At 46.3% G+C, this 13,889-nt stretch overlaps 1 protein-coding gene across 6 annotated transcripts in view; it reads left to right on the plus strand.

Moving 5' to 3' along the window:
* The window catches only part of Hr3 (nuclear hormone receptor 3 ROR-beta), a 137,881-nt gene that overhangs the window by 43,821 nt on the left and 80,171 nt on the right, over positions 1 to 13,889 (plus strand). For 2 of the 6 annotated variants that reach the window (XM_076813318.1, XM_076813310.1), the window contains exon 2: positions 6,083 to 6,136. The exons of the other annotated variants lie outside the window; for them this stretch is intronic. Coding sequence is in view for 1 of the 2 variants with exons in the window: in XM_076813310.1 (XP_076669425.1) it covers positions 6,083 to 6,136 (54 nt within the window). In the remaining variant the exon portion in view is untranslated. The remainder of the gene's footprint in view (positions 1 to 6,082; positions 6,137 to 13,889) is intronic. 6 annotated transcript variants of the gene reach the window in all.

Below are 13,889 nucleotides of genomic sequence, written 5' to 3' on the forward strand. Positions count from 1 at the left end.
GAGGATTGCTTCTATTGTCCCTGCGCTTAAAATCTGCCCGTTCCGAAAGGGTGAATTAGCATCAATTTGTACGGTTTAGCGTCGTTATCGCATGGGCGATAAATTGTCGGCGAAACGGCGGCCGAAATGAGGGTGAATAGAAATTCCAGCGGGACTGAGCCTCGCGAATTTTCGTAATTACTCGCATAGATGTAACGCTAAATTAGTAAGCACGTAAAGCCAACTGAAAAAGGCACTCGGGTCCACCGAATCGAAGTCTTATACTTGTCACAACAACGCAGCGGCTCTTTGCCCGATTAATAATACAATCAAGAAGCAGAGACGAAATTAAATTCTGCATTACTGAATGCTGGTGCTTGGATCGAACTCTAAAGAATTGGCTCTTCGTCCAACAGAGAGAGAGAGAGTGCTTGCTTCGTATTGATTAATGCCTCGCGAGATTGCGTTACGATTATGTCACACACCTGTTCCTTGTGCAACATTTTTACGTCGAAAGGGGGGCTTTCGAACTAGCGTGGCCAGGTATTAATCATGCAAGTACATCTGCTGGGTCTGAGGGTTACGAGGTCAGGCACTTTGCCATTAACCGCTTGTGTCCGGCACACGGAGCAAATGTACGTTATATATTCCGTCGATGTTTGCTCGTTTTATCGGCTCCTGTCATCTATTACATCGTGCTAAAGCGCACGACAAAATTAATACACTGCCGCGTGTTCACGTTACACTCACACACACGGGGGCAGTGTGACTTTTTGCCGTGGTGCGCTAGAATTCCGTCTATTTCAAGCACACAACAGTGCAATTCATTGTAGAGAGATTTAGAGTAGCCTAAACGTCCTCCTAATTGATTTAAACTCTATATATCCTTTCTTTATATAAATTCTTTGGGTTATCTGAAGTCCATTAGACTCAAATCCTACGATGAAACTTTACGGGGCGTTCATCCAACGTGCAAATTTACTGTTAGTTCTGCGAATACATACGTTGCACAAAATAACAAAGGGGTCGTCTACTGGAATGAGATAATAAATATGTCGGAAGCTACTGTAACGAATATGCAAGAATTTCCTTTTCTTGGTTTCTTAGGGGTAGCGTGTTTCTCGGGCATAAGGTCCTCTAATCACATTAGGCAGAATATTCGGCTTCTTTGCTCTCCAGTTCAGAGGATAAGGAACTAAATTGGTGAAAAGGAACTTCGTAAAATCCAATAAAGTTCTAATTGCGGGAGTGCCATTTTTAGGACGAGGGATGAAAGAATTTGAGTCGAACATCCCGACGTGTACATACATGTACTAGAATTTAGTCTGAACCTTTTCATCCAACCGTTGCGTTGGCGAGACGAAAGGACGTTTCCCTTGCACTTTATTTCGAGAGTTAGGTCGTACCGTCTCGCGATTCCCTTCGGGACGCATCAAACGGTCGGGTAAGGAGCTCGTTGAGCAAATTCAAGCCTAGTTTAGTAAGTGGACGTAAACAGATGGAAGCCGCTAAGGGGAGAGGAAATTCTATCGAAGTGGAGTGCACTTTCGTGTATCAGGCCTGTCTACACTTCCCTCTAAAACAGAACTTCATGCGGATAGATTTTTTCCCCGTCCGAGGTGCATTCCTTGAAGTGGAATTCTGAATTTACTGCTTGCAATCACTTATACAGGATATCCTTGACGACGATTATCCCACAAGCGTTCACCTAAAATCTACCTACATTGTTGAGTCCTAGACTTCCGTCCCTATAAAAAGAACTTGGAAACAGATGACTCGAGTCCGAAATGTCGAGTAGAATGGAAGGGCGAGGGTCCTCGATGGATAGTCGTCCGTGCGCCCCGGCAGAATTAATTTCTTCTTGCAGGCGCGAAGCTTCCGCGCGAGATTCGTTCGGTTAACGAGCTTACAGAGCGATGTAGGGTAAAAGTGCGTCCGACAGCGAAGCCCCGCTTCGAAGTGCGACCGTGGCACGGTTTGGCCTCTCGTGGTGCGCTTAAAACCGACTGATACCTTGCATTCTAGCTGTATGATGAAATTCCTCGCGACGACGTCACCGCTTCCTCCCCTGTCCTGACATACCGTTCTTCTCGCCCCTTTATAGAACGAACCTCTTCGGCTGAAAGCTTTTTTTTTATAGAAATGCCGGAGCCGCCGAATGACGTAGAACATTGCGAACAACGAATAAATGCGTCGAAAGGGCGTCTCGCGGTTTGCAGGTGTTCAGAAATCGTCATGTATGTACATGTATGGTAATAGTGTGATCCTCCCCGACGTTCTGTCAAGCTGGCTAATTCTCACCACCCGAATCATTGCGCTTTATATCATTTTTCTTTAATTACGATTAGAGGCTAAGCTTTGATAAGTATAACGGTGGCTGACGGAGAATCGCTTTGATAAGGTTCAAGATTCCAAGTAGCGAACGTCAATGAATCGTTATGTTGCACGGCTTCGGTTTCAGTCACCCCTCATACGGGACTACTAGATTAGCTCGCTGCAACCCTCCTGCTTATATTTTCACGATGCACGTTGAACAAGGTGTCGACAATGCATGGGCGTCTAGTATAAGGTAGCTGCCATTATTTTGCGCTGTCTGCGAGGTATTTAAACTGCAGGATGTCTGTCAGATCTGTTGCTGAAGTTTGAGGGAATACACGGGTCATATTCAACCCCTAATCAGACTTCCATAGTTATCCTAAAGTACTCTTGCTCTACTTGCTGCATTGACTTGGATGCTCCGAGTCGGGCATTATTTTCTGGCTGGTAGTGACGTGTTGGAAAATTCGTTACGAGTGTACAGTTACTTGCAAATGAAGCGACGTTCCCGATACTTCGCACGAGAATGAAGGTACGTTTCTAATATTTATCTGAAAGTGTCCAAGACAGTAGGGCCGGCGCAGGAAGTAGTAGCTGTCATCCTTGAAACATCCCCCATCGGTCAATGTCGATTCTTTTCTTCGATATGATAGCGGCAACCGCTCCCAGAAGGCTCGTCCTTTTTCCCCCTCGCACGCCGGTTATCCTTGTTCTCGCGCGCGCATCGTACACACGTATTACGTGGCGGCGGCAGTAGGCCAAGGGTTCAATGGCCTGCAGCCTTGCAAGGCCGGCCGCGATGGTGCTACCGAATACCACGTCAGATGACGCTGCTGACACCGCGAACCACACGCCGTGGACCAATCTCTTATGACGCAAACCGTCGTGCGCGAAACTGGCTGTATCGACCGATAACTTCCTCCCGGAGTTATCGTTGATGTTCGACCTTACCGACTGACTCAGCGACTACGCGAGGAACAGCGGGGCGCCATCGTCGACTGCCTCAGGAGGCCTTCCCATTGGCGAACACGGGGGATTCCATCGCCAGCTGTTCCATTCAGTCTTCTCATTGGTGGAGAAAGGGATCGCGGGCTAGAGTTTGACTTTTGAATCTCGCGCTCTTGTTTCCGCGGAAACCACTCGGACATATAAACACGTTTTAGATAGAACACTTTTGTGACTTGAGACTGATAGTTCGTACATGCGAAACGATGCACTAGGTGTTGATAATTTAATATGCATGAGTCTGGAAGCTTCATTACAGAGTAGTGCTTGGTAGTTGGCAGATTATTTCGTAAAGAGAATGGTAGTTCGGAACGAGGTTCCCGAAATATCAGTCACAAGTGTCTCATTAAAGACAGTTGCTACGGGTTCCTTGAAGTTGGAACTGTAATGTTGATGTAGAGATAGGGGAGACCCTAGTGGGCACGTTTAATGCTCTTGAATGTGGGAACAGTTTTCGAGTACTTTCCATAGAGCTGGAGAACTGCCTATTGCAGCCATTCCCTCAACCGTTTACTAGCAACATAAAACGCCTTATACGCTCAAGGACTCGGTGAATGGTTAACGATCCGAGACCTATTTTCCATTGGCATATAAATCAGGGCAAAGTCCGATTAAACTCGCATCCAGTGCGCCTATTTTAAGTTTAACGATTTTTATTCGAAGCGTAACGAACTAAAGCGCTTAACTTCATTTCAATTCCCCTTCACCAAAAATACACGCATTCTAAATATAGTAGGAACCTAGGAACAATATCAAAATCTGACTATCCTATCCAGCCACGAAGATGTACCTTCCCAACGAGAATAAAAATCCAATCACTGAGAACCTGTTACGAACTTCGACCCGATTGCAGTTTGCAACACACAGTGTACACATCCATAGATGTATTTCCCGTACAGAGATTGCGGAAACATAATTCATCGACTTAATATCTCCATAGGTGGAAAGAAGGGACTCACCAATAGCGGTACACCTCATTTCAGAGACCTGCTGTCCAGTAACAAAGTTCGGTGTGCATTTAAATCTCAGTCTCTCGATTTTCATTCCTTCTTCTTGGGATATTCGCGCGATGAGTCTCTCGAGAGACGTTCACGGAGAGATGATGGTCCCTGGAGTCGATTCCCGCGAATCGTTCGAGCAGGATTGTTGGCTCTCGCGACGTACCGAAGCGAAACGGCCGAGCGACGGTTGCAAGACGAAACTTCCGATTGCGACAGCCCATTGCCGGCAACAATCGCTCCTTACGTTGGGAGCGTGCACGGTCTCTCGACCAAACGCAAAGAAAACCGAGAGAGGAAGGCCTCCGCGATGCACGTTGATAGTTGCATGACGGTGCCTTCGGTAGAAAAAGAAAAACACTCGGTTTCACATGAACCGAGACGGGAACGGCACCGCTGGACGTTGCGCGCGCTGCCTTTTTCTTGTAAAAGACCGAGCTTCCGTTTCCATCGTTGCCCGTCCAAAGGGGGTGGGGGGTTGTAAATGAGCGAGTAATAATAGCTCGAAGGTGTATTCGCGACGCGCGACCAAGTCTTTCCTATGCATCAACGGGAACAAGAATGAGACGAACGAAGGCAAGATTCGATGGAATCGTTCTCCACTGTGTCAGCTTTTCGCTTTCGGTAGTCGAAATATTTAAGAATCTTCGTGATCCGAGAGAAATATTATATCGATATCGACTAAGAAATCGAAATCATGATGCTTCTTATTATAATTCGTTGACTTGTGTTAATTTTATAAATGCTTTATAACGCTGTGCTTTTAAGGAGTTAGACCTAGTCAGGAGGCCGAAAAGAGGCGAATGTTTGTGAATTTTATTTGAAAAAGCGGAAGCATATATTTTTACAGAACTGTGTGCACTTAAAAGAGCAACATTTAAAGAACATTTGGTAATTTTTTGTAGAAAACTATTTACGTTTATAATAAAAATAGAACGACATCTAATTTTAAAAACATTGAGCGAGATATCTCAAAAACTATTGTACCAATCTCTCTGCAATTTTGTGGGCTTATTTTTTATATAAAAATCTACTGATTGACGGAGGGACTTTTTCCATTGTATAGTTTCGATTTTAACAACGAAAAACGGCCATTAGTGATAACCATGCAGCCATTTTTCGTTGATAAAATCGAAATTATACAATAGAAACAAAAATCCTTTCGTCATTCGGTAGATTTTTATATGAAAAAATAAGCCTACAAAATTTCAGACAGATTGGTGCAATAGTTTTTGAGATACCTTGCTCACTGTTTTTGAAAAGGCTTCTTGGATGTCGTTGTTACTTTATTATAAACGTAAATATTTTTCTACAAAAAATTACCAAATGTTCTTTAAATGTTGCTCTTTTAAGTGCAAAAAGTTTTGTAAAAATATATGCTTCCGCTTTAAAAAAAAAATCGCCTCTTTTCGGCCTCCTAACTAGGTATAACCCCTTAATGCTTAATCTAGTAAGATGAATTATTTTAAATACTCTTTTCCCTGTTTATATGTAGTACGAATTTACAGGGTGTTCGGAAGAAATAGACTGCCCTCGTATGTTTGTATCATAGTAAGCATTGAGATTACTTTTTTGGAGCATTAGTGTAAAAGAATATACTAAGACTGCCTCTGTCTACCGAACAACCCCTATTCTTAATGGAGTAGATATGGGGAGCTCGATAAATGCGAGTCATACAGTCGAGCTCCTCTAATGAAAGTTCCACTGCACTATCGAGCAGTCGTAACAATACCTACTTTCGTTCTAACGTTCAAGTTTCTAATTGTTGTCTCGTCTGTTTTCAGGTAAGTGTCTTGGCCCTGACTCGGGTGTTTACACGAACTCACGATCACGGTTTGGTGAGTACCTTCACGAAATAAACGAAATAGCACCGATACATCTCGTTAAGGTTCTTTCCTAAGGACGTAGCGTCACCCACCGTTTCGCGTCGACACTCACACAGAGAAAAATGTATAATTCAGCGTCGTGGCTCTTCTGATCGTGGCCGATCGCGAAGTCTGGTCACGAATCCGTTTCACAACTGGCGTCACTTTCCTAACGCTTGGAACAGAGTAGCAAAACACGGGGATTACGATCTCGGAATTTGTCTTGGATCCAAACGTAACAAACAACATCGTTCGCTTCATTAATATCTTATCTGGTTACAATTAAGCGCCGGTGCACTACTCTCTGTGCGATGATCTTGTACCCGCGACAGAAACTCGCGTGTCGCAATAACAATCGCAATTTCAACGCGAAAATTACGAACGGAAGTCCGCAAAGTCCTAATGGAACTTATGCAAAAGCCTCGTAACACCTTGCATCACGCGACAGAAGGGGACTAACTCGAAACAACGAACTGGCAGTCGCGAAATATAGGCGCAAGGTCTACGGTATCCTACACGAAAGAAAGGAAGCGGGTGTGTAACTTGAGTCAACCGGGCACAAGTTACAAAACGCGAACGCGAACTTCGCCGCGCGCGGTGCAAAAGAAAGTGGCCAGAGAAGAGACGGCACGAAGCCGAAAGCATAGTCACATCTCAACTAAGAGGTCTACCTCGCACGAAAGAGAAAATGCAAAGGAACTGGATGAAAAAAAATCCATGTACTCCAAACACGTCGCGAAAGTTACGAAACGCGAGTGCAAAGTCTGCAATGTTCCGCGCGAAGGATGAAAATATTAGGAAAAACGTGTGCGACTCGCGCCAAAATTATGAGCGTAGATGTTAGGATCGGGATGCAGGATGTTGAAGTACTTTACGCGAAAGGGGAAAGGAAGATCTGAAGATGTTTAATGGTGGCAGAAGGAAAAAAAGACTTGGGGATTTCGCGTGAAACCGCTTAGCACGTATCGCAGGCAATAAGTACCCGTGCAACCAATCCACCAGCGCGCAGTATACTCTCACTGTCCTCGGGGACGTTGCTCGAGGACGGGGATAAATTTTCCTCTTCGCGCGGTATCAATGATTTCCCCTTCTCGCCGCTGGCTCGCAAGAAGCGGCGTTCTTTGCGCTCGTGAACGCGGCGGGTTCGTGTTCGCGAATCATTAAACTATTACATAATCCATCGTCGAATCGTTCCCCCGCGGGTTACTGATCATTTTCTATGGCTACGACCGGCAACGCGTGTTGATTAAACGCGCACGAACTTTCCTGGCAACGGATAGAAAAGATTTTTCATTTCACGTAAACTGATTGAACGTAGGTATCTTTTGGGTAGATTAAGTAGCTTCACAGAGAAACGATGGTCTGTTGTGTTGAATTCTTTTTGGGTCGCGAGACAGTTATCCGTGTAATTCTTGTGTTTTAAGCCGAGCTACAGTAACTCGGAGATTTTATCTGCCGGTAATTAATTCATGGATATTGATTGATTAAATTCGATTTTGGTTTTTATGTTGAAAAGATGCTGTCAGTCTTGGGAACGACGGGTCCCGAAAGGAGTACAGAGATTTGTTATCTGAATTCTTCTTTCGCGTACATTTTACACGTTTACATTGCGAATGAAAGGGGGCAAGTGTTTATCTTCCAAGTTTTAAAGAGAGGCGGGGAATGCGTGTCATTTTGAAATGTTTAAATAAATCCGAGCGACTGTATTTTACATTGTCACAGCATGACGGCGAAGTGTATACAAATCAGAGGCATTACGTTGCCAATTGTAACTTATACTAAATTACAACCATTACGTCGACGGTGTACACTCGAGGCTTCGCCTGCGGGCATAACAGCGACGCACGGAGAAAGATCGGGGAACGATAAAATGCAAGCGCGCGTTGCGGTATTAAAGATTTGCGCAAGAACCGCCGATCGTGCCATATAAGGCGCGCAAAAAATCCCGTGGCTGTGTTAGATGGTAAAAAAGCACGGTAATTAAGAAGAATTTAAGAGCGTTCATTTTTTCTTCGCGCTGCGAAATCACGGTTAAGGGAGAATAATTTATATCGGGTTAACGAAATGCGTAAAACCACGTGTTCGTGGGTTTTTACTTCCATTTATGGGATATAACGTATAATCACTGGGTAGACGCGTCTGGAATTGAGATCGTTTTACGTTACATTCGTTGCAAGGATCGTGTACATATATAAGAAGATTCTGACAAAGAAGACTGTAGAATTTCGAGATCTAGTGTGATCGTAATGATGGGCAAAAAGTGTTTAAGTAGTTATGGTACAGAAATCAACCCTTTTTGCAGTAATTTACGTAATTATAATTATATCATTACTGGCGAAAGTGTTCGATTGCTTTTCTGAAATAGATATTTCTGTATTACTCCGAAAGGGTTGATCCGCAGGTCCCTGGTAACTACACAGTTTCCATAAACTTCTAAGGGTACCATGTGCCTCTGTATTCTTGGATTCCTTTCTCAGACCACCGTGTATACTGCAAGTAGTCCCGTCAACGTACACTCGGGGCGTAGCCCCGAGGACTCGAGTCCGGTGTTGGAGCGTAAAAAGTGTAGGGAAAAAATTAGTTGCAATTGCTTCGTAGCGAGCTAAATATTTTACGCAACGAGGGCACGGATAACTGTGATCAGCATAATTAGTTGACGGGTTGCACTCGTACACGTTGGTCACCGTCGTCCTCTCGTAAAAAGTCAATCCGAGAAAGGCGGCATTATCATAAATCGCTATCGGGGAACGCATTGTGAAACAGACAGCGTGGAGGGCAGGTTCACAGCGTCGTTAAGCCGCGTAAAAAATAGACAAAGTGCCGATCGCGATCTGTACAAAAGAAAGTCCGCGTAGAAGCGTGGAACTAGTCGATCTGCATTTCCATCGGTACATGCTCGTCTATCGAAAGGAATATCGATTTATTCGAGTTCAATGGCAAACAGCGTTCTAATGCTCGCATTTGGTGGAAAGGAAGAGCATCGGCGTGTTCCCGCGCACGATGTCGATAACGGGGGATCGATACACTCGAATTCGGTAACAAACCTGATATGTTTGAATTCGATATTGAGCAGCAGCGGGTTCATTCAAATTCTAAAGCAAACAAATTTGGCACCGAGACCGGTATACTCGAAGCTGCGCGAAGTGGGATCGATATGTTCAAATTCTGGGGTAAACAAAACACAGGAGGGCTCCTATTTTCCGTACCTACTTGATAAGTTCCGCGTTAATATTCTCATGCTGACAGATACAAACTTCTTCAAAAATTTATGACGCAAGAAGGGGAACTGGACTTCGACTTCGACTTTGGCAGGTTTCTTAACTCCACCAATCTGACAATCCGTACAATCATCCCTAAAAGACATTCTCTTTCAATGCTCAGGTCGAAAAGGCGGGAAACCTTGGCGGAAGGGATCTACATCTCTCGCGATCATCGCGATGCAAAAACCGAGAGCCACGATAATTCTATAGCGTACGATACCGCGTGGGGCCACTCGTATACCAGTATCGGTCAGCGATAAATTACAGAATGATTGATCTGCATACGATATCCACCCGCGGGATCGCCGTTGGCGGTCGAGAGAGGAGAAGTCGCGAGAGCGCGAAGGGAGAAAACCATCTGTCATGTTAGTCGCCGCTTTCCCCGCCCGCGGCTGCCGAATACGTTTCCGGGCCCGGGCCCAGGCCCAGTCACGTCTTTTCATTTCGTTTTTTTCCCCCTCTGTTTCCTTCCTTTACACTCGTTCCTTCGTCGGCAACCTCTCCGCTCACGTCGCTCTTTCTCTTCTCGTTACACGCTGCCCTCGCTTTGGCCACTTGCCGAACCTCGTTGCCACCGCGAAGGCCCGCCGGTTGCGCAACTCGCGAAAACCAGTGTCCCGAGCGCCCCACGTGTTCGCTCCGCTCGGCTTCAATACTTTCGCGGCCGACGAACGCCATTAACTCTCGTTTTGTTACACGAGAAACGGAGCTATGCCCCATGGCGAGCCCGCGGTGAATAAAAGGACGCTGAATGGGAAGAATGGAGTGCACGGGTAGGCGAACGTCTTGGATTCGTGGCGAGGAGACTTTCATCAGGGATCGCCATTCAGGGAGCCACGAATTCATTAACAAATTCCGAGCTGTTTTGTATAAAAGGACTCCTCGTGATACTTCTCTTCTTCCCCCCGTTGATCCTGATTGCTATTCGATGACAGCGGCTTGGAACGAAGGACCAGGGACTCTGTTACGTGTCTGAGGAGCTTAGGATTGAAATGCTTTCTCTTTTGGTGTCTCAAGAGGTGGTCAGATGCGATTCTTCGCACGAGTGGCTTGAGCGCTGCATTTTGGGGTTAGATGGTCTTGATTGGGACGTCCAAGGTGGGACGATGGTAACGAAGTGTTACATTTCTGAGAGAGTTACTGAGATAAGGAAGCATACTTTGCGTTCGAGCTGGTCGCCTTTTTTCAGGCAGGCTGGTATGCGTAGGTTTGTAAAAGAGGGCCACGTTTCGTCACACGTTTTACGTAATAGTATATAATACGTTTCATTAGAGCCGATGATCGTAAAACAACGGATTATATGATAAGGATATGCGGCGCAATCACACATTGATTCAGGACTGCTTTGCAAGTTACATAAAGTCATACATATCTCGTTCGCGATTCCTGTAAATTCTGATGCGAAAAAGTCTCTGTAGAACGTTCTTTTCGTTCCAACCACTTTCGTCGCGGTGGAAATCTGCGTTGCAGCGCGCAACCGAGTAACGTGGACGACAGGAGGGCAACAGTCGAATTCCCGACTGCACAGGTCGCGTGCATATATCGAGTAGACGACGTTTTAGCATTGGCGACGATCTCCGAGAGACCAGGGACCAGAAACGGAAAGGTGGAGGGAGAAGGACAGAGAGAAAAGGGGGAAAGGATGCACAGAGGGCGGGAGGGAAAGGGAAAGAAAGAGACCCAGATTTCATTTTCGTTGATGAGCTTGGCAACGGTCCAACTCGACTAAATATATACTCCCTTTCTCTTCCTCTCTTTCGCTCTCTTTCATCCTACCCTCCCACCCCTTTTCTTTCTCATTTGCGTCGGGCTCCCGCCTCGATGCGAGCAGGAACCCGAGGAGAGTCAAATCAACCGACGAATCTGCCCGCGAATCATGCGAAAATGTTTTTGTTGTCGATCCCATCCCGATGGGCAGTATCAGATTCCCTTTGGATCAGCCGATGCGAGGACAGAGAGCTATTCAGGTGTCAGTGTTCCGTCAGACCATCCTATACAACTATACATCATGCTTCTCGATCTTCAAATTCATTTCATCTATGCCCTCCTACTTAACCGCTGCTCATTACTCAGGCCACGGTGCATCTAATTTAATTAAGATTCTCTTGCAGTATTAATTGCACATATAAAATGAAGCTCCATCCCCCCAGCAGTGCATAGTAGTCCACGCAAGAGTGCCACTTGTTCAACTACAAACACCAACCCCCCCAAGTCCAGCGCAGCGTCTAAACTCCTGAAGACGTCAAAGCATTCCGCGCCGAGATCCTTGAAATTCCCCAAGCACGCGGAGGTGCCACGAGGTCAGAGAAATCGTCCAGCGACTAGAGACACCATAAACAAAAAAAAAAAATAAAAAGAAGACAAAAACCATGCAAAAAGGAAGGGGAACTACAGGCAGAAAAACTCGGGAGGAACGTGGAGCTCGAAGTCGTTGATCCCCGTGACAATCGAGGATTGACCCGAGACCCGTTCACTTCCGTGGCCAAGCAATGACACCCAAGGGGCGGCTTGTCAAATCCGGAATCGTCGTAACGTAATTTACGACTGGCCGCGCTGTAAATTTCACCTCTGCCGCTGAGCAACCGTGCCGAAAACCGCTTCGTCCACGAGAAAGCTGCCTACGACAATATCCCGATTCATTTCGCGCCGAGCAGGTACCGCTGTCTGCAAATGGCAATGAATTTTTCGAACGGCAGGGAACTGTCTCGACCTGGGGGCTTTCGTTTATGGTCACAGATCGGGGAAAATCTTGGCGCGCGCGCGCGCGCCCCATTTAATTGGCGCGAAACAGGTAAATCCAGGCGTCGATCCGCTGCACCCGGTCATTGCTTCTTTTCCTTTTCATTCTCGAGAGTATCTTTCTCCGGTAAGAATCTGCGTGGACCGCGACAATGGCAGACGGTCACCGTGCCAACGAAATCTTACGAATCCAAAAAGTCCTCGGTGAAGTCACCGGATCGAGCGATGGGTCGCTTTCACGAGCGACGCGGTTACCCGACCGCCGCATCTCAACCGCTGAACTATCCGGATTTTTGCAAGCGGATATGGCCGATTGGAGCGTGTAAAATGTTTTTTCTCGTTTCGTTGGACTTTTCACAATGGTACTTCCATACAAGCCAGTAAAGCTCAACCCTCTCTTTCCTCTCGACATTGCCCTCCTTTCACATCCAACTAAATATCATCCCCTACACTAGGTCGCCGCATTCCCTCTGCAAAACTATCTCCAACACAAACCCTTCAACAAAACATCATCAGTGATCTTAAAACGAGCTCCATTCCGCGAAGACTAAAGTAATAAGCCTTGCAATTCCGCCGGTTGTCACAACGATACCGATTCGATTGTCTCCCGTGCTCGATGGTCGCGTTGCGGTCGTGCAGGTTGAACGTAGAAGAGAGCAATGAAATTTTCTAGAAAAGTTGTAAAGTTCTATGACGCTTTCGCGGCGGCCGGCGTGGCGCCGAAGGAGCGATTGCGCGATCTTTCGCTGGCAATTCCGAGCTGCTCGTTTTCGGGTGACGACAGGAATTTCAATGGGGCATAGTCATATATCGGCGGGTGACGCGGTTAACGGTACATCCCTGCACGCTTTCAATGGTCAAACCTACCTACCTACCTACCCAACTACCTACCTACCTACCAACCTACCAACCTACCTACCTACCTACCTACGTACCTATATATCGCTCATTCTCATACCGCCTAGGCCCGCATCGATCCTGCCTATATGCATAACGCCGTACATACATACACCTATCGATCGCTTCGTTTCGTCTCCCGCTCCTCTCTTCCTTCGTCACTCTTCTCCTGGTCTCTTCAGCATACCACACCGCCAGGCTCGTCCTCTTGGAACGAGGAAAAGACGGGTGGCGCTCGTGGTCTCTTCTTTCGTCTCCTCGGACCAGCCTTTGCCGTCACGATGCTGCTCTGCTCCTCGATGGTCCCTTCGTTTGTCGCTTCTTTCTCGATTAATTTTCCCTCGTTTTTGACTCTGTTCTTTGACTCTACCTGGGTGGATAATGAGTCGCCGAATGATCTGACGATGGGGGCCTTCTGTTTGTGGAAATTGCAAGATCCGTCGTTCTTTGGAAAGGGTTGTAATTGTTCCTTGGGATCCTTGCGTTTGATCATTAGGTCTACAGGGGTATTCTGCTTGATCGAAGGGAGTCTGTGTGGTATACTTTGCCGTGTGGAAACATTCTTGCTGTTTTTTTTTTCACTCCCATCGAAGGTTCAGGCCTTTCCTTTGACCTACGCTTTGTTTCAGAGTCCTTAGATATTAGAGTCGTAGTTGGTAGGTTTAACCTTTTCTCCTGTGACTTGGTAAAGCTGCTGGAACTAATACATCCTTGCGGGATATTTATGTTTGTCCATTTGGCTAATTCATGCACGACGAAGGCATAACTCAGCCCATCAACTTGGCGATTGCTTTTCTGCGGATTGCTGGGAATGTCGAAGCTGCGGGTCA

The sequence above is a fragment of the Andrena cerasifolii genome, chromosome 5 (genome assembly GCF_050908995.1).
Source record: "Andrena cerasifolii isolate SP2316 chromosome 5, iyAndCera1_principal, whole genome shotgun sequence".
Lineage (NCBI taxonomy): Eukaryota > Metazoa > Arthropoda > Insecta > Hymenoptera > Andrenidae > Andrena > Andrena cerasifolii.